Here is a 26,467-nt window from a genome sequence, read left to right as displayed (position 1 = left end):
GAGCCGGAGGAGCCTGAAAGGGTTACCGCGAAGGGAAAGCCAGCGGCCACGGTGGGAGTTGGCAGCTCAGCCTGGTCGACCAAAATCCAAAGGCTCCCCCCGCGCATCATTGACGTATTTATTTACTTATTAAGAAACTCTCTATGTGGCCGCCCAACCCTCTCCCGGTGTCGCCCAGCAGCCTGCAGAAACACCGACATCTGCAGAAATGTCAATGCTGGTTTTTTTTTTTGATAAACAGCAAAAGTGAATAACAATTGATTTTGAAAGTCCCAAATGGACAACAGGACAAGAAAAATTTGAAATAAAATTTTAGAATTAATTTAAAGAATCTTTCCCATGAGAAAATGCTTTCGTTTTGAATTATTTGAAAGAAAGAAAACTCTAAAAATTGGACACCGAAAGGAATTAAAGATTACAATTAAAGGAGAACACTCAAACTTGACTTACTAATATAGAATGAAGCAAAGTATTTTAATATTGGATGTACTGAAGGATATTTTTGAAAGAATGGAGCCAGAAATTAATACCTGCCTCTGTAGATAGACTGTGCTTCAAAGATCCACGTACGAGGAACAAACATTTCTTGGCACAATTGAGACTTGATCTGAAAGTGGCTTTAAAAACGAAAAGTTACAAGAACGACAAGGAAAAAGATGCTTCACTGGACATACAAAAAAAAAAAAAAGGCTCATGCTTAATAATTCAAAGGGATGACAAACCAAGATTGGGTAATTTTCCTATATTAGATTTAGAGAACAGGATTGTTAATGGCTTGAAGAATTTTGTGAGAAGGGACAAAGAAAAATGAAATGTTTTAAGTATAGGTCAAGGGGAATGTTGCATCCAGTTTTGGTCGCTACAATATAAAAAAGGTGTTGCGACTCAGCATTGTCTTGGGTCCCTGCTTGCACAGGATTTGGACTAGAAGACCACCGAGGTCCGTTCCAGCCCTATGATTCTATGATTCTCTAAGATGGCTATTCCCTTGCCTCACAGAGCTCTAAACCCATCAGAGACCTTGGGGTCCCCTCACAGCGATCCCGTCTTTTCTGGGCTTTGGGACATGCAGAGCAGGGCTCCCCCACCGGATGCCAGAAGGCTCCCTTCCCCAGGCTGAAGCAGAGCCGGTTCCAGCTGGGCTGCTGAGAATTGGGAGGCCTCGCAGCCACTCCCCTTACTTCAGACTTGCCCTCTGATTCCAAGTGTGACAGCCAAGAAGTTGGTCCATCTCGGATGAATGGAATCCATTTTTTTAAAAAGTTCGCTTGAGATCAGTCAATCTCGGATACCGTTTCTGAGGTGGCCGCCAGCTCCTGTTTAGCCTACTCCATTCCCTTCTGTCTTTCAGCAACTCAAAAAGTCCCGACAGACGGAGGAGGAGATGCTCTATGGCAGCACCCCCACCAAGAGACGGGCTTTGGGCATCACCACACCTGGCAAAGCACGAAAGGTAAGTGGGGTCGCCCAGAAGTCAAGGTTTGCCTTTTTACCTCACGTATATAAATGCAGGACAGCGTGGGCAGGAGAGCCCAGTTCTGCTTCACTCTGCCCTCTCTTCCCTGCCGCTGCTTCCACTCCTGCCCAAAGCCCCTCTGAACACAGTCCTTTGCATGTTGTCCGAATAGCTACCCCCCACAGCTCCCTCTGACCGACTCTGCATCCTTCATGCCAATCGTTTTCCCTCCCCAGCGCGCACTTTCAGAGGCTTCCAAATCTGAGCACCCATCCCACGTCCTCAACTCCACGATGTCCAATCCCGACGGCTGAAGGGGGGCCATTACCAGCCCTGGATCCTCTCACCATCCAGGGTCCGGCCGGCATGAACTGGACCTTTTGGGGCCTGGTTTACGCTGCCACTTTTAACATTTTGTAATGAATTGATTTCCAAGTTTTTTGTTACAGGGAATAAAGGTCTAGATGCAGCAGCTGTTGTGGGCTCAGGCCTGCTGCCTTGTCCAGGGGGGGGGCAGGGAGAGGTTTGCCTCCTTTCCTTGGGCAACCTTGTCCACCCAGGCCCAGCAGATGGTCTCCGGCTCACCTTGGGCCCAGGAAGGGGAGACACTACAGGGAGTCCTCTACAAGGATGCACCCCCTCCCTCTTCACCTCCTGGCCCGTCTGCTGGCTGGGCTGAGAGGCTGGCATCCCTGGCACTTTGACTATACTTTTAACGATCATGGCTAGATTTGCACCTTCTTCACTACAGCAGCCTCTTATTTATTTGTGTGGCTGTTCGCTTGTTCAAAGATGTAGGTGAGCAGCAAAAAATCAGTTGTACTGTTTTGAAAGGGCTTTTTAAAAATGTCTGACTTTGCTCTACATAAAAGATATTTTTATTCTGCATTTAATGTTGTGCTTCTGATATGGAAACATGGCTGAACTGCTTGAAGAAACACCCGTGAGACTCATGAGGAAACCCGAGGTGTCATTGCCCCCCCCTCCCAAATTCTCCTTCATGGGACGTCCTGGGACGGTTGAATCGAGATGGAGCTCCGGGAAGCTGCTCGGCCTCCAGAGAAATGCCTGGCAGACGTGGCTTCTTCACGGCCCACTCTCGGCAGCCGCAGCTTGGACAAACGTGGTCCACGGCCCACAGACCACGTCCTGCACCCTGAGATTCCTCTCCACAAAGTAGGAAACTCTCCTTGGCCGGTCAGATGTGGCCACATCCTGGTGCCCCAACTGGCCATATTTCCCTGGGAACAAAAGCAACCGTTGGCCCCACAAAACCTCTGGCCAACCCCCCCCTCCAGCCTCCTACCTACCCCAGCCCCAGGTGTAGACATGGCCGGCACCTGAAAAGGAAGCGAGCAGGGTGAGGCCTTCCCTTCTGCCCCAACGGCTGCGAGGGGGGCAGCTGTCGGGAGCCGCCCCAGCGACCCCCTTCCCTGGTTCGCGAGGGGGCCCTTTGCCTCCGCTCACCCGTCACGGCGGCCGTGTGTCGGGACCCGCAGCTGACCCGCCGCACCTCGGCCTCCTCGGGCAAGTCCAGCAGGGCGGGGAAGGGCTGTACCGAGACGAAGGGCGCTTCGTCGCCTCCGGGCCCGTCCGCAGCCCCCACGTCCAGCCCGGCGCCGTAAAGGGGCGATTCCCCGGGGCCGAACCGGCCTCTTCGGCGGCTGCAGCCTCGCTGGCCTTTTTGGAGGGCAGCCCGAGCTGTCCGGCCTCGTTCCAGCCCCACAAGTACAGGTCGCCCGCATCTGCGAGGGGGGAAGGGGTGAGTCGCCGTCGGGGAGCTCTTCCCCCCCGCCCCCAGGGAAGGGCCGCTCACCGCTGACGGCCGCCGAGTGCCAGCCGCCCGCCGCCGCCGCCGCCACCGCCAAGCCCTGCAGCGCCTCCACCGCCCGCGGCTCCCGCCGGCTCTCCAGGTCGCCGTGCCCGAGCTGCCCGTGCCTGCGCAGAGACGGAAGGGCGCTCGGTCCCGCTCCGGCCCGGCCCGGCTTCCCGCCCGCCCGCCCGCCGGCCTCACCTGCCGCCGCCCCACGAGAAGAGCGTCCCGTCGGCCGCCAGCAGCAGCGCGTGCTCCAGGCCCAGCAGCAACCGGCGAGCCGGGAGGGCGGCGGGCAGCGCTGTGAAGAAGGGCGGCCGGGGGCCACGTAGCCGCCGGGCACCAGCGGCAGCTCTGCGGGGGAAACGGCGGGTCAGCGGGAGGCGGCGAGGTCGCGGCCGGCCCCCCTCCCCTCCCGCCGCGCACCTATCGCCGCCGCCTCCGCCGCCCGCAGCTCCCTCCGCCAGGCCGGCCGCCCGTCCAGGAGGGCGTCCGACCCCGGGGCGACGGGCCAGGCTTCCAGCGCGGCCTCCCGCAGCAGCAGCACGTGCGTCTCGGAGGGCAGCGCGTCCAGGCAGTCGGGAGGCAGCGCCGCACACGGCGCCCTGCAGCCGCACCCGCCCCGGCCCGCCGGCCGCCACCAGCGCCGCGAAGCTCCAGCTCGGCCTCACGCGCCGCACCGGCCCTCCGCCCTCCGCGGACAGCGGCTCCGTCCCGCCCTCCGCGCCGCCGGCCCAGCGGAACCCGAAGCAGAACCAGCCGCTCTCCCCGCCCGGCCCGGGCGCCATTTGTGCGGCAGGCATCGGCTGGCGGGCGCTTCGCTGCGGGCGCCGGGGACGGCAGCCTCGGTCCTGAGCCGATCCCCCGCGGAGCGGAGCCCAGCGGGCGGGGGACGGTCGCGGCCGCCGCTGCGCGGAGAAAGCCGGGCAGGCCCGGAAGCCGCGGGGTGGGGCCTGTGCGCTCGACCGAGGGACCGGCCGCCTTCTGGGCTGCTCCGGGGTGAAGCTCCCACAAGCCCCGGAGGCAACTTCTCTTCCGGGGGTCAGGAAATTCCTCATTTCCCGGTTGACTCTCCTCTCCCGGCTCCGTTTCCCCACCATGTTCCCTGTCTGGCCTTCGAAGGAGCCCCCCCCCTCCTCCTCTCTGGGGCAGCCCCTCCCTCCAGTGTCTCCCCTGGTCCTTTTCCCCCGAGACCAGCCAGGCCCCGTTCCTGCAACCGTCCATCGCATGTTTCCGCCTCCAGTCCCCTCATCCTCCTGGTTGCTCTTCTCTGCGCTTTTTCTAGAGTCTCAACATCTCAAGATCCCTCTCGCAGTTACGGATATTAAGTTTGGTTTCTCTGTCTGTGTGTGTTTTTTGGTTTTTCTTGCCTAAGTGCAAGACCCAGTGTCTGTCAAGATCCATCTGGATCTTGAGCCTGTCATTTAGGGTGGTTGGCTACTCCTGCCAGCTTAGTATCATCTGCAAATTTGGTGAGTTCCCCTTCTATTCCCTCCTCTAAGTGGTTAATGAAGATCTTGAAGAGTCCTGGGCCTAAGACGGAACCTTGTGGCACCCCACTGCTTACTTCCCTCCAGGTAGACATAGTCCTGTTAAGGACTACTCATCTGATTTGTCATCCAGTTACAAATCCATCTGGTGGGTGATGCTGTCTATTCCACTTTTTTCTAGCTTAACAAAAATTAGGCTGTAGTCTACCTTGTAGAATGCCTTGCTGAAGTCTAAATATACTACGTCCACTGTATTTCACTGGTCTACTAATTTAGTCCTTGTCAAAGAATGAAATAAGATTGGTTTGGCATGTTTTTAACTCATGCTGATCTAATTATTACTTTACTCGTTTCTAGATGTTCGTAGATCTGGTTTTTATTATCTTTTCCAGTATCTTTCTGGGTGAGTCTATAGTTTCCTGGGTCTGGTTTTTCCCCCTTTTTTTGAAGATGGGAACCACATCAGCTCTTTTCAAGTCCTCTGATAGTTTCCCAGTTCTCCAGGATTTTTGGAAGATATGGTCCAGTGGTTCCTAGATGACATCTGCCAACTTAGAACTCATAGTCCATACAACCTTATGTGGTTTTTCTTGGAATTAGGTTCTAAAGTTAGTGAAGATTGCCCCCTTCCCCAGTTTTAGTTTAAAACCCTTTTGACAAGATGATGTGACTGGGTGCCGGCAACCCGTGGCTCCAGAGCCTCATGCGGCTCTTTGGGCCCCCTGCTGTGACTCCCTGTCCCCTCACTGGCTGGTCCTGCCCCTCGACCTCCCCACCCTTGCCTGGCCTGGGAAGGGCGATGGCGAGGGATGGCCTCCAGCGCCTCACTCTTGCTGGAGCTTCTTCCAGCCCTTGTTGGTGCTGAGCAGGCCTCGGTCACTTGGGGAGATGTGCAACCTGCTCTCCGCCCTGAGACACTGGCCCAACCCGGCCGCGACCTACACCAGCCTCACTAACTCGAGGGCTGGCATGGTGGGAATGGGATCCAGGAGGATGGGAGAATGGAAGGGGGGACGGACCCGCAGCGCCCAGCCACAGCTGTAAGACGCTCAGGGCAGCGGGAAAAGAGGGTTGGCCCTGCCAAACCTTGCACGCCCATCCCGGTAGAAAGCTGGAGTGCCCTTGCCAAAGACACTCGCCCGCCAGCCAGTCTCCCCCCGCCATCTCTTGGACGCTCTGTCTCTGCATCTCCTCTCTCTCTCTTAGAAAGCCGTGTCTGGGCCAGGAAAGCTCTCCTTGGGGCTCTTCGCTACTCCTTTTCTTCTTTTTGGAAATCCAGGCTGGCTGAGGAACGAGCACCAGCTGTGGCAGGGCCGGGAGGGTGCACACACATGCGGGGACACCCTCGAGTGAGTGGCCAATCTGATGATGAAAGCCACGTCACTGCAGAAGGCAAGGAGTGCATCAGCGACAGCTATCAAGAGGTAAGCTTGGAAGGAAGGAAAACATCCAGTCCTTCTCCTGACCACTCACCCTCCCTGGTCGTCAATCTTCACTTTCACAGAAGCGGGAATAAGCTTTCATTTGGGCAAGGAGTCACTTCTTTATTCCTTCAGCTTTCCTGAGTGGTCAAAGGTTAGCAATCCTTGCTGTTTTAGCTGTGCAGGAACAAGGAGTCTATGACCTCAGAGTTTTCCAATATTTTTAAACCATTGCATTTTAAAGCCAAAACCATTATAAACCATTACTGAACAGCTATAAAGGGTTTATATCATATTTCCCCCAAAATAAGATTAGGTCTTATATTACTTTTTGCTCCAAAAGATATATTAGGGTTTATTTTCCGATTAGGTCTTATTTTGGGGGAAAATACGATATCAGTTTCACTATTCATGCAGGAGAGGCTTAATAGATTGAGTCTTCAGGCCAACACCCCTTGATGGTTTGGGGATTATAACACTGCCTACGTTTCAGGACTATCACAAGAAAACATGGTGTCTTAGGGCCATCCCTACGTACTGTAGATCTTGGGACGTTGCCAATATCCAAAGCCTTGCTAGGTGGCCTCCCATCCGGCTGTGCCAAGGTAGGGGCATTGTGTGTCTATTTTAGACTTAGGAGTTGGCTGTCCAGGAGTGATCACTGCAGTCTTTGCACATCTTGTTTGCCTGTCTAAGCCTTTGGGTAGAAGGTAAGTTGGGTTTTGATCTATAACCTCGGGTTTCATTCTTTGGATTTCTGTTTCAGCTGCTGATTTTCACTTTATACACTGCCAAGTCATTGCTGGGAGATGTGCAGCTATACAAATACAATAGAAGGGGGGGGGGGGAGAAAGAGTAAGGGGGAGGGAAATAATCTTTGTATGTATGTATGGAAATGAAAAATATGAGATCTTTATTGCTTATACACAATGAGGGTAATGTAGATGCGTTGCATTTTAAAGTTATTGGAGGGCATTCTTTCTCATTGGTGCAGCATTAAATGGAGAACTCAGCTGAGCTCAACTCCTAGGCCCTGACTAGACAGGGCGATCCAGGTGGTTTTCTTGGCAACTGCATGGCTGTTCTTTTCCACTGCCATGTTTTATTTCCTGTGACCCTCAAGATCAAGATATCTGATTCTTTGGTGCTCTCTGAGCCTGGTTGTTTCCTTGTTTCCTTACCAAACTAGGTAACGTCATCACCGATTACCTGTGCATCTGGACTCCACAGTTCCACCCTGAGCTACAAATGCTTTCTTCCGTCAGATATCCGGTGGCTTTGAGCAGCACTCTGCCTCCTCCAAAACGGTGGCTCCGCTCCAGTAATTCCAGCAGGCCATGAATCCCAGTGAGTGTGCTTCTTGCTCATACTTGCCACCTTCCTCGTGGGTCACCCCCTCCTGTGCTTCCAGATGAGGCAAACAGAGGTTTACCACTAATGCAGCAATGAAAGGGGGAAGAGACACCACGAGGAAGCTCCACTCGTATGCGTCTGAATGAGGCTTCTTTGAAAGCCGAGCTCCATCCTCTCTTGTGACAGTAGTACCTTCTCAAGGGGAGGGCCAAGGGAAGGCTGGGGCAGAGGACTGGGCTTCTCCCCAACCTCCCTTGGGCAAGTTCTACTCTTTAGACTCCAATAAGGAAGTGGGGAGGAGTGGCAGAAGGGAATTTGGGGTCCTTGGTGCTCTCTGGAGCTTGGTTGTTTTCTTGCAGATGTTTCATGACCCAAACCGGGAAACATCATCAATGTTAGTAAAGAGTTGGGTTTGTTCTAGTGGCCTTGTCAGTATTGGTGAAGGTGGTCTCAGAGGTTCTTTGGTTGGGCCGTTTAATGTTGGCTTGTTTGGCAGCTCCTTGGTTGGGGTACTGTTTACTTGATTGGGGAAGAAATTTCCTAACAGTGAGAACAATCAACCAATGGAACAGAAGTTGCCTTCAGAAGTTGTGGGGGCTCCATCTCTGGAGGCTTTTAAAAAGAGATTGAACTATCATTTGTCTGAAATGGGATAGGGCAAGGGTCCCCAACTCGGCAACTTTAAGACTTGTGGACTTCAACTCCCAGAATTCCTCAGCCAGCCATGCCTGCTTTTTCTCTCTCTTCATCTCCTAAAGTGGAGAGAGATTGCAGAGGAAGGGATTACAAGAGAGTAAACTCTGCTGGCTGAGGAATGCTGGGAGCTGAAGTCCACAAGCCCTAAAATTGCCAAGTTTGGGGACCTCTGGTCTAGGGTCTCCTGCTCAAGCAGGGGGTTGGACTAGAAGACCTCCAAGGTCCCCTGCAACTCCATTATTCTGTAAACTTCTGTATCTCCCAACAGCGTTTTAGATACAAGCCATTCCTTTCTAAACTGGCACAGAGGATCCTGAAGAGCGGCCTTCCCCAGACTGCCAGGTCCTGCTCCAGGGGCAGCCATTCCTCGGGGGCGGAAGCCTTGGCCGAAGCTCTCACTAAAGGAGACACGTAGAGAGACTTGTGGGTCACAGAGTTTATTTGGGGCCTGTCCCTCCAAGAGAGGCCGGGCTGGCCTGCGGCTCCTGGCGGCTAAAGGGACGGGACCAGCCCTGCCGCTTGGAGGGCAACCCGCACGCTGGACAAACGCACAAGGGGTGGCGGGCTCCATCCCCCCTTCACCAGTCTGCCTCGGGAGGGCAGGAGGCGGGAAGCCGCAGCCCCTCCCGGCCCAGGAGCAGCGTCACGAGGCGGCCGGCCCTTCGGGACCCTCCCCGGGCGCTTCTTTCGAGCGGCTGCGCGGCGCCCTCGCTTTGCCCGCTTTCCCTGCTGAGCCCCGGGCTCCCTCGGGCCGCCTGCCCACCGCCACGGACGGGCCCCCGGCGACGAGCCCCGGGAGGCGGGCCCGGGAGGCAGCCGCCCCTTCCTGCCAGAGTCGGGCGGGAGGCTCCAGGGCCGCCGGGGCGGCTCCGCAGGCGGGCGCGGGGCTGGGGCGGGCGCCGGCGCGGGCGTCTTGCTTCAGGCCCCGCTCGGGCGACGGGCGGAAGCGGCTCTTCAGCACCCGGTAGATGACCTCGGGCGTCACGCCGAAGCCCTGCGCCAGGCGGTCGGCCGGCCACTCCTCGGGGAAGGCGCTGCGGAGGTACCTGCGGAGGGAGGCCGGGGTCAGGCGGGCGGGCGGGCGGGCGGGCGGGCCGAGCTGGGTCCCCTTCAGCGGCTCTCCTTACCGGATCTGCTCCATCGCGCGGAGGCTCAGGGCGCGGGGCTCGGGGGCCTCCGGGGCCCCATCAGCTTCCGCAGCCGCCGCTCGCGGGTCTGCCGGGCCCGGCACTGCAGCCTCCTGCGGGCGAGAGGCGGGTCAGGCGGGGGCGCCGGGGAGGGGGCGCCGGGGAGGGGGACGCGCCTACCTCTCCACCTCCTGCAGCTGCTCGTCCAGCGCCGGGACTCCCCGTCGGCGCGCGCCGCCGCCAGCCCGGCCAGCAGCTTCCGCGGGTCCGGCACCCTCGGAGGCTTCATGGCCGGAACGCGGCCCCGCGCTGGGCTCGGCCTCCCTGCGCCTCCCGGGATCGGCCCTTCGGGTTGTGGGGCCCTGCGCGGCCCGGAGACGAGGCGGTCCTGCCTCTCGCGCCTGCGCCTCGCTTGCTTCCGCCTCTGCCCCCTCGCGGGGCGGGGCAGAAGCTTCCCCCGATGAGCTTGCGCAGACGGGCCCGGTGTGGTTGGCATTGGAGTAGGCGCTGCCAGGCCGTTTGGTGCCCTGGTTTGTGCTGCGCGCGCATTGGGCGTGTAAAGGGCCTAAGGAGGCTGCAGGCGCAGGTGCCTGAGGGCCGCCTCGGACGGAGCTGAGCGGGGAAGGCTACCAAGCCAGGCGTAGCAAGCGGAGGCACACATGGAGCGGCTCTCCAGTTTGTGCCCAGCTGGGGTGGTGGACGTGCCCTTCTGCTGCGGCCTTCCGGGGAGGTTGCCGAGACCCGAGCTGAGCCAGGCTGGGAAAACCTGCTCTCCGTGCGGGGGAAGGCCCCAACAGCCTGGCTTTTTGCCCGTCTTGTGCATCCAAGGGCAGAGCTGTGTGCCAGCCACAGCCGCATCCCGTTAAGGGCAGGGGTGGGATTCAGCCAGTTGGCACCACTTCGGGAGAACCGCTGGTTAACTTTGGCTGAGCAGTTTGGTGAACTGCTTGTTGGAAGAAATCATTAGGGCAGAGAATCGGTTGTTCAATTATTTGAATCCCACCCCTGGTTAAGGGCCTTTACAAAGAAGGGCTCGGCTCAGACAGGGTATTTCGGGTGATTGGGCAAAGGAAAGGGTGGAATCAAGACTCAGAACCTGGAGCAATAAATAAAGCTCACGGACCTGAGCGGTATAAGGAATAATGGGAGGCACACCCCAGCATTCAAACATGTCAGAAAGAGGAGTACATGCTGCGTGATTGTGCATGCACAAGTAATTAAATAGATCTCAGGTTACTTCTGTTACCTATAGGGAGTTATGGTCTTAAAAGAAACATTTGCACCTTCAAATTCAGGGAACGCAGTGAGAATGTTCTGATAAAACTTATAATGGGCTGCTGTGAGCTAGTAGTTGCCGGGGCACATTTTTTTTGTCTTAAAACTGTTCCATTCATTTGCAAACTGATTTTCCCCACAAAAGTCAGTTTCAGTTCCTTCCATGGTCCACACAGAGCCTCAAGAAGAGCTTTCAGGCCTTTCAAACCCACAAATATCCATCCTCCTCCCCATAGAGAAAATATAGAGGAGATATTCTGTGATTAACCTGCTTTTTTCAATTAACGTCTGGAAGAGCCGCTGCTTACACAAGCTAGCTCTTCCAGTTTGCTAAGGTAACAACCTAGGCGAGAAAGCCGGCTGGTGACTTTGGGCCAGTCACTTTCTCTCACAGGGTGGAGGTTTTTTGTGGGGAAGAGAGGAGCGGGAAAGGAGTACGTTCACCATCTGGAATTACTTATGAAGGCAGGATAAAAATAGAAGGAATACATGAAGAAAGGAACGAAAACTTTCCGCTCTAACCCCAATCAAATCCTAACTCCCACTTCGTACTGTAATCCAGGGCCTGGCGGACACTTAATCCTCCTTCATTGACCTTCCTTTGCCTAAACTGAACAGCTCCAGGAGTGCAGGAGGAGATTTAGGGACTCTAAAATTTGCCCAACAAAAGCAACCCATTTTACGACCTCTCACCATGTTAAGTGAATCACAGAAGTTCTTAAGTCAGTAACACGGTCGTTAAGTTAATCTGGCTTGCCCATTGACTTCGCTTGTCAGAAGGTCACAAAAGGGGACCGATCACATGATCCCCAGACGCTGCAAAGTTATAAATATGAGCCAGTTGCCAAGCACCTGAATTCCGATCATGTGACCATGGGAAGGCCGCAAAGGGCGCAAGTGTGAAAAATGACTGAGTCGCTTTTTTCAGTGCCGTTGTAATTTTGGCTCTTTTAAGTTGAGGACTCTGCCTGTACACTTGAGGACAAGTTCTGAATCAAATTTCTTCAAACGTTGTTCCTGTCCTGGCAACGCACTTTGGGTCCTACTTCTGCAGGATCTGTCCTGCAAATCCTACATTCAGTACTGAGGCACAAATTAGCGGCAGCCGTCCCCTAACGAACAGCAGCAGATTCAGTAGCTACAAAGGATGGGAAGCTTTGAAAGGGTAGTTAAATCATGAAGTGCAAAGCCAACAGGTCTGAAAAACACGGGGCTGTGTGGGTGCAAAGGGACATGGAGCTATATTAAAACAAGAATAAAAAAAACTGCGGTCCTTATCAAGCACTGTGGGACTAAATAGGCAGCCACCTCACCCAAAGGACAGGGTGATGCAGCGGCTTGTAAACGAAAGGACGGACAAACCCTCGTGGGTAGAACTGTATAAAGCTTTAATACAAAGTTGGCTACAAAAGGAACCTCCTCCCAGCCCGCGGGGCTTCTCAGGAATTGTCCCATGGCCTGGGCAGGCTGACTGGCATCTGCAGCGGGAACCTGGCTTGCAGAGAGAGCAGCGGAGGGGTGCAGCCCAAGGGCACAGAACCGTTCTCAGAACTTGCTGTGAGCTGGAGGGGAAACACGGCTCTGCAGAGGTGGAAGTTTTGGGGAGAGTGGCTGAAAGAGAGGCAGGGATTCCAGCCCCAACTCTCTGGGCTTGAAGGATCCGCTGAGATTTCGGGTCAGGTCCCCTTCCTGAAGGAAGAAAAGGCCAGCTGGCTAGGAGTCGCAGGCTCGGCCCCAACTCAGGGTGAGGGGAGGAGTGAGGGGGCGGCTACCTGGCTTGGCTGGAATGCATGGCAGCCACCGTGGTGGCACGATGGGGGCTCCCACGCCGGATGAGCGGGGCTGAAGCCGAGTTGATGGCCAGTCCATGCAGGTCAGCAGCCCGGCTGAGAGGAGCTGCAACAGATGGGAAGGGGAAGCTGCTGTATAGGGTGCCTGCGACGTGGCCAGGGTGGGGCAGGCAGTTCAGGGAGCCGGAGCTCATGTACAGAGGCCGCTTGCTCGAGGAAGCTCTGCCTGGAAAAGGAAACGGCGTCTGGAGGTCTTGGACAGAAGCAGCAGCCAGGAAGCCTGCCACTCTCTAAATGGACCCTGGTCTCTTCTGCACCCCAAGATCCACAGTAGCTCCGAGTCCAGAGCCCCCTTCCTGTGGCCGAAACGGTTGCCGGAGGTGAGGTGGCTCTCGGGGGCAGAACGGCCTTGTAGCCAGGACGGACCGAAGGAGGGCGCACAGCTTCTTTCCCCTCCGCCTGGGCTGCACCAGGGCTGGCTAAGGGCAAAGCCACCACCGTTTCCTCCACCCAGGGCAGAAGGGGGCCAGGAAGCTCCCCAGGCTATGTGGGTGCTACTTTCTAGGCTGGCCCTCAGCTTCTCCGGAGCCCTGGGACGTTGCCAGGCCGGGAAAGCCCCTGCAGGGATGCCCAGCTCCCGGCCGGACACTCACTGCCTTCTGCCTTGTTCTTGGCACTGGCAAAGCGCCGCCCTCCTGCTCTCAGCATCCGCGCCAGGGTGCAAGGTTCGCCCACCATGGCTGTGCCCAGCCAGCTGAGGTTCCTGGGTGGCTGGAAGTGCAGCGGCGGCTCACAAGGGGGGCCGAGGCCCGAGAGGGCTCCCAGGATAGTCGGGATGAAACCTGGGTTTCCCAGCAGCTGGACGCGTCCTGTGGGCTGCTGCTGCAGGATCTGGCGGCCGAGTTCCTGAGCCGAGCCCCTCAGGAGGGAGAGGGGGACAAGGGTCATCAGGTCCTGGGTGTTGTGGTTGTTGAACACATCCTGGAGAAAGTGGGGCTGGAAGACAAAAGCATCACGTTGACGTTTTGGGAAAACAACCTTCCTGTGTGCCATCCACTGGTACCCAGCAGGCTCTGAAAGGTGCAGGCTTTCTGCAATGACTCGCCCCGCCTGTAGGAGGCAGGTTGCTTAACGCCTCAGATTGGGAAATGAGAGCCGGTTTGGTGTCGTCCTGAGGGCATCAGGTGAGGAGTCAGCAGGGCGATTGCAGGTCAGCCCCTCCCTCTTAGCCCGGCCAAGGAGGCAATAACAAACCCCTTCGGAAAAACCTTGTCGGGACAGGGAAGTTGCGAGGAGTCAAACGTTGACTCGGAGGCACAAATCAGAAAATTATGAAGGACATATTTGGGCCCTTCCGAATTATGCAATAGGTTGCTATACTATCTGGAGGGGCAGAGACATGACCCAGGCCAGTCATTAGATCACATCAGTTGAAGCCAGATCTCCAGGGGTTTCTGCTTCGGCCTTTGAGTGCTCTCCTCTTTCTCACACCAGCTTTAAGACGGTTGCAAACACCCCCTGGCACAGAAGAGGAGGAGGAACAGAATCGGGAGCAGAAACGGAAGCCAAGAGAAGGAGGGAGTTTAGTCCCAAGCAAGAGAAATCTTACAGCCCCATCAAATACCTCACAGGATGTCATACCGAGGACTGTTCTAGAATAACCGAACAAAGAACAATCCATTTCGGTTAATGGGGGCCGACTCTGGCTGGAAGTTAGGAAAAACTAATGACAGTAAAAACAGGCTGCAAGGAGAAGCAGTGGGCTCCTGCTCATCGGATGGGGAGGCTTTCTTCTGAATTTCTGGACTGAGCTGGGCTCGCCTCTCACAGGCTGCCTGGAGTTTCCACCCTGGGCCACGTTGGTGCCCAGCCCTTCCCTGGGGTGACAGGCCCGTGCAGAGGGTCACCTGGCATTCAGAGACGTTGATGTGGGGCCTCTGGACTTCCACAGGCTTTGGCTCGGCGCTGCGCAGCAGGCGGGTCAGCTGGTCAACAATGCCAAGCCCCCGGATGAGGTTTTCTCGCCTCAAGAGGGCCTTGACTCTCTCGACTTCCTCTTCCTCCACTATGGCTTGGGGAGTCATGCTGTCATACTGCAAGGAGGCCATCTGGGAAGCAGAACGGCAGCTTGTTAATTCAAAAATTCACATATGCCCACTTGAATGAACTTTTAAACCCTCTCCCGAAAACAAAACCACAGGCTCTTGGATTCTCTAAGGTCAGACCTGAGGCTGGTGGGCTCCTTGGCTTTTGCTGGTCCCCACTTTGGCCAGCGGCTGAGCAGCTCCAAGGCTCACCCGGCCCCACGGAGGGCGCTGCCCTGCCCTGCCCTGGGCGCTCTCCTCATCATGCAAGGGCGGCCAGCCAGCCAGGAGAGGGAAAGGGCCCAGGAGCATCACCACCAGCATCAGTTCTGATCTTAGAGCCTCTGGTTTTGCCCACGGTCCTCAGGATCAGATTTCAGCCTCCAGGCGGCTTCTTTTGAAGGCAAAACCGAGGAAGACCGGTTTCTATTTCTGGGTGGAGCTCCACCTGGGCTTCCTTTGGGCAGAAGTCGGGGTATTTGCTGGCAAGGCACCTTGGGGCTCCAGGTCTTGCTGTGGCTGTAGGCCATCCGGGTGAGGGTCATCTTGCCCTTGCTCTTCTCCTGGGCCTTCTCTCCAGCCGACTCCCCCTGCAAGCTCTCCTTCCCTTCCCGTTTCTTCCGCCCGGCTGTGTTCTCCCTCTGCTCCTGTTTCTGACGGAGCTCCTCCAGCTGCTGCCTGGGGTGCAAAGAGCCACAAGGTCAGCAGACCCACCGGCTGCTCTTATACTCGCACGCGTTTCATTAGGATCCGAAAGGCCCCGTTTCTCCCCCCCGGCCATCCAGCTACCTGGCACACTCTTCCCTGGCCTTGGAGGCCACCGTCTCTTGGAAGAGGGATCCACTGTGCTTGAAGAAAGGGCTGTACTTTTCAGTGCCCTGAGAGGGGAAGATGCGCCGGTAGTGGCCCAGGTGGCTGTTCTCGTACTTCTCTGCTTGGGCCAGCCAGGCGGCATGGCTGCTCTCCATCTGTTCACGCCTGGAAGACAGCAAAGAGCTGGCCCTAAACCCCAGACAAATCCCTGTGCACACACACACACACACACACACACCAGCCTACACCCTCCCCGTGTACAATTATTAGGCAAGTTGCATTTTGAAGGATTAATTTTACTGTTGAAGAACTTCGGTGCTCTCGGTCAATTCAAACTGTTCATAAACCTCAAACCTGAATATTTCAGAAAGTAAAAGTGAGGTTTTGGCTTTCTTAGGAGAATATCTATGTTAAGTGCGTTTTGCCCATTTTATGATTATTCTTGCCACAGTGTTAAATGAATCACTGCAGCTGTTAAATTAGAAACACGGTTGTTAAGTGAATCTGTCTTCCCCATTGGCTCTGCTTGTCAGAAGGTCACAAAAGGAGTTCCCGTGACCGTGGGACATGGCAACCGTCATAACTGTGAGTCAGTTGCCAAGCATCCGAATGTAAATCACATGACAAATGGGAATGCCGCACTGGTCGTTAGTGTGAAAAATGGTCATAAGCCCCCTTTTTTAGTGCCGTTGTAACTTCCAGTGGTCCCTAAGTCAAAGACTCCCTGAAATTGTGCACACAATTCAGATTCTCCGCTTGCTCTACGACAGCCTCCCCTGTGGTAGATGGGCAGAGGATGCCAAGGGGCCCCTGGGAAAGGCCACCCCAGGCCTGGCAGGGGCTCACAGAGCTACCTGGCCTCTCGGGGCTGCTGGTGGGGCTGCAGCAGGCGCTCCTTCACCCGCCTCTTGTCTTCTTCTAGCACCTTCTTCTTGTCACAGGCCCGCAGGTTGATGAGATTGATTGCATCGCACAGTAAGGCATCCTTCACTTCCCGGTCCAGGCGGGAGTCCGTGGTAAAGCTGGGGGAATGGTTGACCTGAAAGAGTGAGCGAAGAGACACACACACACACCAAGACCGCATTTGCATTCATTTCGATCTGAGGAACCAGGGGAATATCCCAGCAGCTCTTTGATATACCTTCTTCTTGTTTTTTTTAATTTCCTAAATAAAAGAGCTTGTCAGGCTGTACGTTGGGCCCCGCTTAGGAGAGAATATGACAAAGAATATCCATTCAAGAGGCAACTGGACTTTCTGGTTTTCCTTTGAAGACGTTTAGCTTCTCATCCAAGAACTGAAGAAGCTTCTTGGATGAGAAGTGAAATGTCTTCAATGAAAAACCAGAAAGTCCAATTGCCTCTTGGAAAAGCACCTTTGGACAACCAGGACCTGGAGGACGGAGAGGAAACTTTGGGTCTCAGGAAATTCTCTGCTGAAGGGGATGATGGGAAGGGCTGGGAACAGGAACCGAGGGGACGGTTCTTAATGTGAAATGATGGATGGAGGCTTAAAAAGATTGCCCTCCTTCATCCCCCTCTTTCAAAATCTCTCAGGAGAACCTCATGCCTATTTTTGTCAAAATTGTAACAGGTGCTAGAGCGGGTGAACCAAAGGGCAACCTCTCCTGCTTCAGACGGGCACTTTATTTCTTTATTTCATTTATATATCACTCATCTCACGGTCAAAGAGCTTTGGGAAAGGTATCTACCTCCAGAAGCCACGGTTTGAGTTTCCGATCCAGGAGGATGTCGAAGCCCAGGATCTCAAAGCAGGCGCAACCGGAGATGTGGTGGGGGAAGCAGGTGCGATAGTTGTGCTTCAGAACTGGGTGAGCAGCAATGAGCGTCTTGATTATGATGTCCTCAATGTCCCGCCACAGTTCCGCGGTGTCGTAGCTGTGCTCCCGCATCCAAGTGTTCAGGGTGGACAGCTTCCTGTTGAATCAGGGGAGGGAGAAGAGCTGCTGCAGGAGCCCCAGGATCACTGAGCAACAGCTCCCCCCAGGAACTCTAGGCCCTTCCAAGGGAGCCTTGCTTTCCCTTGGGGTGCAGCCACGTCCCCCCCCCCCAATCACAGAGGGGTGCAAAGAGAAGCCAGCCAGCCAGGGTGTCCAGGGTGGGTCCAGCCACTTCTCCCAGCTCCTTCTGAGACGGAGATCTTGACAGAGCCTTTCCCACCAGGACACAGGCATGCCCGGTTGCCCCCCCTCAAGAGCCACACAGGTGGGCAAGTCACCTACTTTTTTCAAAGCAGCCAATTCATGGAGAAAAGTGGCGTTTCCTACAAACGGGCATCTGGTGCACTATCCCCCCACCCCACCTGCCCCTGGTCCCTACTAGCAGGCGTGCTGCCCCCTCGCCAGCAAGGGAATGCAGGGTACAAGCAATACCTCTTGCTGCCCGTGTTGTCGTCCCGCACGAAGTTCTCATTATGCTTGTTGATGGCATAGTTGGTCAAGTGCATGCAGATGTCATCCTGTGGGAGAGACGTTGGGAGGGGGAGCCTGATTCTCCACCCTTGAAGGCCCCTGGGATTCTCCCCTTGCCCACCTGCTTCACCTTCTCCTCCTCGTTTCCCCTGGTCCACCAGTGGGACCAGATCTGCCGGCCCAGGGAGCCCTGCAGACCCGAGGATGGTGTTCACCGTGTCAAGTTCTCCCCAGTCATTCCCAAAGCCCCATCCGGTACCAACAGCTTATCTTCCTACAAAGGGGATGCCAGTTCCTGGGCTTCTTTACCAGGTTGCCGCTGTTGGGCTCGATGTACCTCATGGTGGCAAAGCGGGCCAGCCCCTCCTCATAGACAAAGATCTTCAGGGGGTCGCAGGAGGTGACCAAGACATAAATACGCATGTCGAACTTAAAGCCGTCAATGAGGAAGGGCTGCAAAGAGAGGAGGAGAGACTGAGGGAGAGGAACCATCGGTCCCATAGCCGAGACCGCATTCTTCACTGCCTGGGGCTCTTGCTCTCCGCCACAGGCCCCCCAGGCGCCCAGGCCCACCTTAGTGATATACTGCTGGCAGATCATGTGCTCCCCATGCTTTATTTCCTTGGGGTTCCGGGTAATGAAGATGCCCCTCCCCTGGCAGCCACTGTCCGGCTTGCAAATGTACGTCCTGTTCTTCCTCATTCGCCCGTAGGCCTGGAAGTCCCCATAGCTGCAGAAAGGCAACACAGGGACCGGCATGTAAGCAACCCGCCTCCTGTGCCATGTCAGCTGGGAGGGTTGGCACAACCACAGCCGCCTCTCCTTCACTCACTCAGCTGGCAAGCACCAGGTGCGAGGGAAGATGCAGTACTCCTTGGGAAAGAGCCTCAGCATCCGGTTGAGGTTGCGGGCCAGCAGGTCCTTGCGGCAGATCTCGGCCATGCCAGGAAAGTGGTTGATTTTCTGGAAGGAAGCAAAAGCAGGAGACGGAAAAGGAAGCGCCTTGGCACAGCTTTCGTTCTGTTGCTCTGCAGAATGCTTTGCCCCACTTTTCGGTCACGGAATGCATCTTCCCAAAGAGCTCCAACATTTAAGAAAATAATTATGAATACATGTAAAAAACAACAAGCCCAACCTCCATAACAAAAAGTAAAGGCACCTTAGGCACTTTTTATTCATTTCACTCAATAACTAAACAAAGTGCATTGCCGCATAAAAGTAAAGATGGGGTGGTGATGGAAATACCACAGGAAGAACCCAACTATGGCTCCTCTCTGGTGAGTCCCTATTCTGCATCCTTCTGGGGCTCTTCTAGTCTTTCCCCACTGTTGGAGCCACGTGGAATGGGCAACAGAAGCCCTAGTGCCGCGGTCTCTCCCTTTCCATCTCCCAACTCCTCCGCTCCAGGAGAAGCCCCCCCCCACTTGAAGAACTGGACAGCCAGCCAGCCTTCCCAAGCCATCAGAGAAGTGAAATCAGGACTCCTCTGGGGTTTTTTCTCTCTGCTCCCGTCACCCTGGCTGGGCTGGGTACCTGAAACCTCTTCATTTCCATGACACGCTCCAGCGAAACTGAGCAGTCAGTCCAGTACACAGTCCACTCCTCATCCTCCCCCACTTCTTTCAGGCCACAGCGCCGAGCAGCCCGTCTAACTGCAGCAAAGGAAGCAGACGGACAAAGCTGGTTCCAAGGAGGCATCCAATGATCTTCTGGCCTTGCTTGCAGGACCAGAAGCTACGCGCAATTGAGCATCAGGAATGGTCGTTCAGGTTATTCAACCCCTCCAAGGGAGTCCCCGGAACCCCCTTTGCCGGCAAGGGATCCAGTGGCTCTCCTGGCCCAGATTACACAGCGCTGGCTCGTTCCTGCACTGTTGCACAGCGCTAATAAAGGAAGCAGCCTTTCATCCTCCTCTGGGATGCAAAAGCGGAATCTCCTGCTTCTGCCCCCTCCGGAAAACCCCGCAGGTTCCATTCTTTGTACAGGAGGGGAAACCAGGCGACCTGCAGGCGTTTCCCCTTCGCTCGGACTCTGCGCCCGAGGAAAGCGCCGAAGAAGCCGCCGCTGGGACTCACCGCTTTCGTATTTGCAGTTCGCGAGGTTGATGGAAAGCAGCCTGGGAGGAGGAGAGAGAAGGAACGGGGTCGCGAGGAGAAGCCCCGGCCGGCCGCAGGAGGCCGCCCGGGACGCTGCGCCCGCCCGCCCGCCCCGCCCGTCCTCAGGGACCGCACCGGTGCCGCCTCTTCCTTTTCGGCCGGGGCTCCTCCGGCTCGCCCTCCTCCGCCGTGGGTTCCTCCGGGCCGGCTCCGGGCTGCTCCCGGCCGGGCTCTGGGCCTTTGTCCGGAAGGGAGCCGCGCGGAGGCTCCTCCGCTCGGCCTCCGGCCTCTTCAGGCATTCGTTGGCAGACTCGTCCGACAGGCCGCCGTCCTCCTCCTCGTCCTCGTCCTCCTCCTCCTCGTCGCTTTCGTTCTCGGACTCGCTGCTCTCTTCTCGGCCGATCTTCATCCTCTCGGGCCCTTTGGCGAGAGCAGCAGCCCGGCCGTCAGCGCGGCGGCAGCGATTGTGACAACCGCGACCATTATTACCGCGAGGCGCGGCGCCCCTGCCCGCCTTGCCGGCGGCCGTCCGCCCGCGGAGCTCAGCCGGGACACGGCCCCCGCGCACGGGCCGGGGAAGCCTCGTTCGCGGCCGGCCCAACCGCCCGCCCGGCTCACCGAGCCCGGCGGCTCTCCTGGCGCAGCGGCGGCGCCCCCCGAGGCTGCCTCGGGCCCCGACGCGGTCACCATGCCGACCAGGAGCCCCGCCCCTCAGGGAGCCTACGGGGCGCGCGCGGGGCCCTGGCGCCACAGCAACGAGGGACGCGAAGGAGGGATGCAAATAGCTCTTTCGTCATCTCTCGGCGACAGGCTTCTTCTTCGACGTCTCCGCCCACACTCCGCCCCTTGCGGCCGAGACGTTTCTGCTCGGCCCGTATTGGGCGGCGGCCGTCGCGCCGCTCGGAGGACGGGGCTGCGGGGCCCCGCGCAGGAGCCTCCCCGGGCGCTTTCCGGCGGGGACGCCCGGCCAGGGATGCTGATGCGGACGGGAGGTGGGTCGGATTGGGCGGAACGCGCGCTGGGGTTTGCCAGTGTGGCGCGGGCGAGGAGCAGGTGATCTGCGGGGAGTGCTGGACGGATTGTCCGCTGCAAGGCAGAGCAGGACGCCGCCCCCCCCTCCGAGGTTCGCAAGACCAAGGGAAGCAGAAGGCTGGATTGAAAAGGCGAAGAATCAGAGAAAATAGGCGAAAGTGCAGCGAACAAGGTTGATTTCTAAAGAGAGAAAAGGAGGGAGAGATGTGATTCGATATCTTCGTTCAAATGAAATTTCTTTTTCACTGCCATGAATTCTTTTGCTGACCAACTTTACTGTTTTACTCCCCTGCTCCCAGGGCTGTGTTATATATGGGACGCCAGATACTTTTCAAAAAATCAGTTCAGATGCATTGGTCCTGCATTTTGCATAGCATACTTCACCTCCAAAGGGAATACATGCGGGGTGCATTTTTCGGTTGTATTAAGAAATGTATTAATAGTGTTTAAAACCATTCATGGGTCTGCTGGATTGGAGCAGCATTTATATACTTCATAAATTCATATACTTTATTTTATGAGCTCTCTTTAGTTTATAGGGGAAACACAGAATTGTATGCTGTAAATGTATTTAATGAACATAGACTGCAATATGAGAAGGACTGGATCAGAAGAAATAGAAATTGGAATTAACATTACAGGAAAATAGCTTTGACAATCTTATATAAACTGAGGATGAAAGAGGAGAGGGTTCAATATTGAATCTTCTGAATGAAAACAGACCTATAAGGGACCTTGGAGGTTTTGCAACACACACACACACACCCCCGCTCAAGCAGGAGACCCACCTATGCCATTTCAGGTAAGAGACTGTCAATACTAGCCTAATGCAGATACACTGATAAAGTATGTCTTGGAACAGTGACACACTTTATCTCTCTAGGCTCAAGACAAGGGTTGTGTGCTCATGAAATACCGAGACATCTGCTATCTTGAGAGGAAAACCATATCAGATGCAGAACAAATCACCATACCACAAAGCTATGTATTGTCAGGGTCACATTTTTTTCCCCAGACTGAAGGAAGAAAAATATATGTTTTACATAATGGTGCTGAAGAAAACAAGATCACTCCATGCTGGTTGCTCTCACTGGAAGCACGAATACAAACTGAAGCTTAAATATTTTGAAACAACGTGAAGACAGTGGAGAAGCTCCTGATGTTTGGAAAAATAAAAGGCCATTGAAAAGGCCAACAGAAGTCAGGGCACCCATGATAGGATGTGGGTTTTCTGTTGGCCTCCCTATCAAAATCGTTCCCATTGGTTGAAATTGACAATAAAAGCATAAAAGTTGGACATTATGCAAGCCCAAGCCTTTTTTTTTGGATTGTTTTTCCTGGTCCAATTACAAGATGCTAGATTTACACTAAAGATTTTATGGCAAAAAACTTCTGTTCGACATATCCTGTCATAGCATACCAAAGCTAACTTAGCAATAGGCAATTGTATTTGAGCACAACATGCGATGTTGCTATAAATAAAACTGGACTATGGCTGACTGCAAAGGTCTGGTTCAGGTAACGTTGAAAGCAAAGGCTGGCACCCCACAATGGAATGGGCCCAGGAACAGGTGCGCTGACTATGTTGCAGAACTCTCAGCAATTACAGCATCTTTTTTGGAGCTACCAGGACATGGTGAAAGCAGAGGGTGGTGTGAGCTTTAGAAAAGAAGGGGGGGGAGTCTGTTCAGCTGTAAACTGGCTGATCCTTACAGGTGGTAGAAAACTAAATGGACCTGTGGTTGGTGTGATTTAGAGTTCAAATAGGAAATAAGATAGAATCCCTTGAAGATGGTGGTGATGTCAGTCACTGGTAGGGGTGAGACCCCACAGGATGGTTTAATTGGGCTTCCTGTAATGAAAAACTCACCCTACGATTTCGCTCCTAGTAGCAGTGAAGCTCTTCTCAAAAATGCATGCGGACCCCTTTAAATACCCGCACAAACAAACAAGCTTCTTTCCCAGAGGTATTTTATTTTCCTTACCAGCTATTAAGCCTTGTGCTTTATCGTCCAGCTTCTTCTGTCTCTTTAGTTTGTGCATCTTGTTAGTCTGGAAAGAACACGGAGTTCTTTACAATGGCTGGGCTCATCTGGCTTAACTGGGCTTATCTCAAAAGCCCCCCTGAGCCAGGCTTCCTCTGGAGCAGCCCCACCTGGGGAAGACCCTCCGCGTCCTGGACCCGAAAGTCAGGCAGGCCCCTGAGGCGAGGGAGGCCGCTCTCTGAGGAGGCCCACAAGCTCCCGCTGAAGCTGGGCGAACTGGCTGGCTGGGAGCAGACATTGCTGGATCCGGTGAAGCGCGGAGGCCTCGGTCAGGCCCTCGTATTCCTGGACAGTCTTGGTGGGCAGGTGTCCCGCCAGTTCACACACGGCCACGTTGAAGGCCGATTCTTCCTTGGTCCCGAAGCAGCCTTTCCGCGCCCAAAGGAGCACCCGGATCCCAGGCCGAGCCCTGGAGCCGAGGGGGCCCTCGGGGGCGGCCCCGCGCGTGGCGAAGAGGTTGTGGGCGATCTCTCGCTGGGTCAGGTGGCCGGTGATCCGGCCGATCCGACGGGCCAGCGGCTCCACCTGCGCCCCGTCGTCGCAGTAGAAGAGGAAGGCGGGCGCCGGGGCTTCCCGCAGCAGGTAGAGGCCCGCTTCGGGCAGGAGGGGCTCGCCGGGCGCGGACTCCACCCGGAGCTCCCAGTCCAGGTAGAAGCCGTGCAGGTGCAGGTGGTTGACGGAGGCGAAGGCGCCCAGGCTGTTGAAGCCCAGGCGGAAGCCGGGGTGGGCGCTGAGGAGCACGGCCTCCAGCCCCGCCCGCAGGGCCTCGGCGGTGAGGATCTGCGGCAGGGCCAGCGCCGGGTCGGGGATGAGCAGCACGTGTCCCCGCTCCAGCGGGCTGACGTTGATGGCCACCAGGGTCCCGGCCGAGCCGGGGCAGCGGCAGCGGCGGCGGCGCAGGGAGAAGAGGGCCTCCTCCCGCCGGATCTGGCCGAAGTGGAACTGCCGCGGGTCGAAGCTCTGCCGGACGCTGCGGACCTCCTGGGGCCGCCGCCTCTCCGTCGCCCGCTGGACGTTCAGCTGGGCCACCAGCCCCAGCCTGCCCGGGAGGCGCCGCGTCGGCAGCCGGCCCAGGCGGTAGCGGAACAGGCCCCGCTGCAGCCGCTCGGCCCAGCCTTCCCGCAGCGCCCGGTCGAAGCGCGACCAGGCGGGGTTGACGGCCGCCCCCGCGCCGCCGCCGCTGCTCGGCCACTCCACCCCGCGCAGCACCAGCTCCTCCGGCCCGTAGGAAAAGAGCGCGGGGCTCCCGCGGGGCTCCCGCCGCCCTGGCCGGCCTCCCCGAGCTCCTCCGCGGCCATGCGGGAAGCCAGCCTTGGCCGCGCCGAAGCTCCGCCTCCCCGAGCCGGCCGGCTGGCGCTCCCTCTGGCGCCGGGGGCGGTCGAGCAGCCGCTCCGCCCAGGACGGGACGACGACAACGACGACGAGGAGGAAGAGCGCCGGGAGAGCCGGAGCCGCGGTGGCCAGAGGGACGGATGGGGGCTCGGACAGCCGCCTGCCCCGCGACCTGCTGGGCGAGTACCAGGTGCGCCCCGGGAGGGACTTGGGGGCTGGCGGGGAGGCCGCCCGCCCGCGCGGGCCCTGACCGCCTCTCTCTCTCTCTCTCCCCGCAGGAGCTGACCTTCCTGAGCAAGCAGGAGATCCTGCTGTGAGTAGCGGGGCGGCGGGACGGGGATCCGGGCCGCGTCCCGAGGGCCCCGGAAGGGCGCCGCTGGAGCCGAGCCAGCCGCCGGCGCCCTTGCCGCCTCGGGCCCGGAAGCGCGCGCGCCCTGACCGCCTCGCCTTGCCTTGCAGCGCCCACAAGCGCTTCTGCCAGCTGCTGCCCCGGGAGGCGCGCGCCCAGGCCCTGAAGACGCGCGTGCCCGAGAGCCGCCTGCTGGCGCTGCCCGAGCTGCGGGTGAGCCGCCCCCTCCCGCTCCCGCTCCCTCTCCCGGGCTGGGCGGCGGGGTCGCGGCCCCCGCCGGCCCTGACACCCCCGCCCGGCTCTTGCAGGCGAACCCCTTCCGGCACCGGATCTGCCGCATCTTCTCCACGGCGGAGCCCGGCGAGGACGCGCTCTCCTTCGAGGACTTCCTGGACCTGCTGAGCGTCTTCAGCGACTCGGCCACCCCCGAAGTCAAGTCGCATTACGCCTTCCGCCTCTTCGGTAGGGAGGGTCGCGGCCGCGCCTGCTGCTCTCTGCCCGGGCGGCCCAACGGAGGAGGCCGCGCTGCGCCCGACAAGCAGCAGCATCAGCAGCCGGGGGGCCCTTCGAGGGCCGCCGCTTGCGGGCTTCCCGGCGCTTGGCTGCCTGGCGCGGGGCTTCCAAGTGGGCTGGGCTCCCTTCTCTCCGGGGCCTCTTGCTTTGCACCTTCCTGGCCCTGGGGGCTGTTTTCACCAGCAAGGCGGGGAATCCTCCTCCCCTCCCTCGCTGGATCCCAAGGGGGCAGCGGCCGTTTCCAGATCCCTGGATGTGAAGAAGGTACCAAAGACAGTCACTTTCCCCTGCCAAATTGGGGGGCGGGGGTGGTGGTGTTTCTCTCCTGCCTGAATGAACTTGGAGCTCAGCCTTTCCACCTCAACGCCCCGGACCGGAGCTGAGAAAGCTTCTGGCTTTGGGAAGGCTGAGCCCAGCTTCTCCCTAGATTTCGATGATGACGGCACTCTAGACAAGAAGGACTTGGAGAAATTGGTGAACTCCCTGACGGGAGAAGGAGAAGACAGCAGGCTGAGCTTGCTGGAGATGGAGCAGCTCATCCAGAACGTGAGTGCTGGGTGGGGGGGAGAACACACTTGGAGGGCTGGCCAGGAAGGGCACAGCCAACTCTGACCCACCAGGCCCCTCCCTGTCTGGACAGATCTTGGAGGAATCGGATATTGACAAAGATGGGACTATCAACCTCTCCGAGTTCCAGCACATCATTTCCCGCTCTCCAGACTTCACCAGGTGACTCCGTTTTTCTTGGGTTGAGTTTTGGCTAAATCCGTTGTGTTTCGGGAGGGAGGGTTGTGCTTTGGAAGGAACCTGGTCGGCCTCTGATAACCAATTCCTATATTTTCCTTCCAGCTCCTTCAAGATCGTGCTGTGATTCTTTTCTTCCCCAACTTGCTAGAAGATTCCACATCTCAGAAAGTGGCTCATTTTTCTCAGAGCACACAGGAACCCCAAGTAGCTCGACCCCACCGAGCTCTTAGAGCCACTTCAACCATGGCCTTGCGGGCACCTCCACCAGCGGGTGCTTCTATCGGGAGGGCTGGGGCAAGGACCCAGGGAGCTGGGGCTGGTATTCTCTGCTTCTGTCTCGCTTGGCAGTTCTGTGCAATGGCTTGGGGTGGCAAGGGCAAATTGGGACAGGGCTTTGACGTCGCTCCTGCTGCTTTCTGGTGGAGCAATGGACCCTCTTCCAATTAAACCCTGCTGGGCGCATTGGGAGGTCCGACTCACTGGACCATTTTTCTTCCTTTCTGAGTGTTGGGGAAGAGCACTGGCCATAAGCCAGCCTCTTGAGTTTGATGAATAGTCGTGACATGACTTTGATTTCTACACTTTGCAAAATAAAACTCAACGAAC

General features: G+C 56.8%; 4 protein-coding genes and 1 long non-coding RNA gene across 11 annotated transcripts; 2 read left to right on the top strand and 3 right to left on the bottom strand.

Moving 5' to 3' along the window:
- Positions 1 to 58: 58 nt before the first annotated feature.
- Positions 59 to 2,349, top strand: LOC113423339 (uncharacterized). Its single transcript, XR_003372367.2, has 3 exons — positions 59 to 731; positions 1,352 to 1,453; positions 1,693 to 2,349. It is a non-coding gene; the product is annotated as an uncharacterized LOC113423339 (long non-coding RNA).
- RCCD1 (RCC1 domain containing 1) lies at positions 2,319 to 4,386 on the bottom strand. The gene is given in 9 exon segments (XM_026684681.2): positions 2,319 to 2,697; positions 2,767 to 2,796; positions 2,924 to 3,098; positions 3,101 to 3,201; positions 3,273 to 3,394; positions 3,471 to 3,597; positions 3,600 to 3,623; positions 3,696 to 3,865; positions 3,867 to 4,386. Coding segments are annotated over 9 exon segments (1,407 nt in total). The 5' UTR covers positions 4,370 to 4,386; the 3' UTR covers positions 2,319 to 2,542.
- A 2,687-nt stretch (positions 4,387 to 7,073) lies between these two features.
- On the bottom strand, positions 7,074 to 9,794 carry NGRN (neugrin, neurite outgrowth associated). The gene is given in 5 exon segments (XM_026684685.2): positions 7,074 to 9,275; positions 9,357 to 9,391; positions 9,394 to 9,469; positions 9,537 to 9,576; positions 9,579 to 9,794. Coding segments are annotated over 5 exon segments (621 nt in total). The 5' UTR covers positions 9,646 to 9,794; the 3' UTR covers positions 7,074 to 8,872.
- A 2,208-nt stretch (positions 9,795 to 12,002) lies between these two features.
- TTLL13 (tubulin tyrosine ligase like 13) lies at positions 12,003 to 22,950 on the bottom strand. Of its 7 annotated transcripts, none has more exons than XM_026684664.2 (17): positions 22,861 to 22,950; positions 20,462 to 21,055; positions 19,979 to 20,263; positions 19,823 to 19,863; positions 19,281 to 19,399; positions 18,580 to 18,710; positions 18,321 to 18,477; positions 18,057 to 18,200; positions 17,709 to 17,794; positions 17,028 to 17,253; positions 16,173 to 16,357; positions 15,295 to 15,483; positions 15,000 to 15,183; positions 14,329 to 14,529; positions 13,075 to 13,417; positions 12,404 to 12,647; positions 12,003 to 12,320 (listed from the first exon to the last, which is right to left on the bottom strand). In XM_026684664.2, the coding sequence occupies exons 3-17, from the start codon at positions 20,140 to 20,142 to the stop codon at positions 12,308 to 12,310; spliced, it is 2,427 nt and encodes an 808-aa protein (XP_026540449.2). In that variant the 5' UTR covers positions 20,143 to 20,263; positions 20,462 to 21,055; positions 22,861 to 22,950; the 3' UTR covers positions 12,003 to 12,307. The 7 variants fall into 7 exon arrangements, with proteins under 7 accessions (XP_026540449.2, XP_087829121.1, XP_026540448.2 ...); XM_087972995.1 differs by having other exon boundaries at positions 12,003 to 12,242; XM_026684663.2 differs by having other exon boundaries at positions 12,003 to 12,212.
- On the top strand, positions 22,835 to 26,467 carry CIB1 (calcium and integrin binding 1). The gene is made up of 6 exons (XM_087973000.1): positions 22,835 to 24,442; positions 24,531 to 24,565; positions 24,910 to 25,063; positions 25,542 to 25,660; positions 25,755 to 25,843; positions 25,964 to 26,467. The coding sequence occupies exons 1-6, from the start codon at positions 22,954 to 22,956 to the stop codon at positions 25,983 to 25,985; spliced, it is 1,908 nt and encodes a 635-aa protein (XP_087829126.1). The 5' UTR covers positions 22,835 to 22,953; the 3' UTR covers positions 25,986 to 26,467.

The sequence above is a fragment of the Notechis scutatus genome, chromosome 11 (genome assembly GCF_049901735.1).
Source record: "Notechis scutatus isolate UNSWTSFEM ecotype Mainland chromosome 11, rNotScu1.2, whole genome shotgun sequence".
NCBI classification, from domain to species: domain Eukaryota; kingdom Metazoa; phylum Chordata; class Lepidosauria; order Squamata; family Elapidae; genus Notechis; species Notechis scutatus.
Note: the sequence above shows the minus strand (reverse complement) of the source record. Positions and strands in the feature narration are given on the sequence as shown.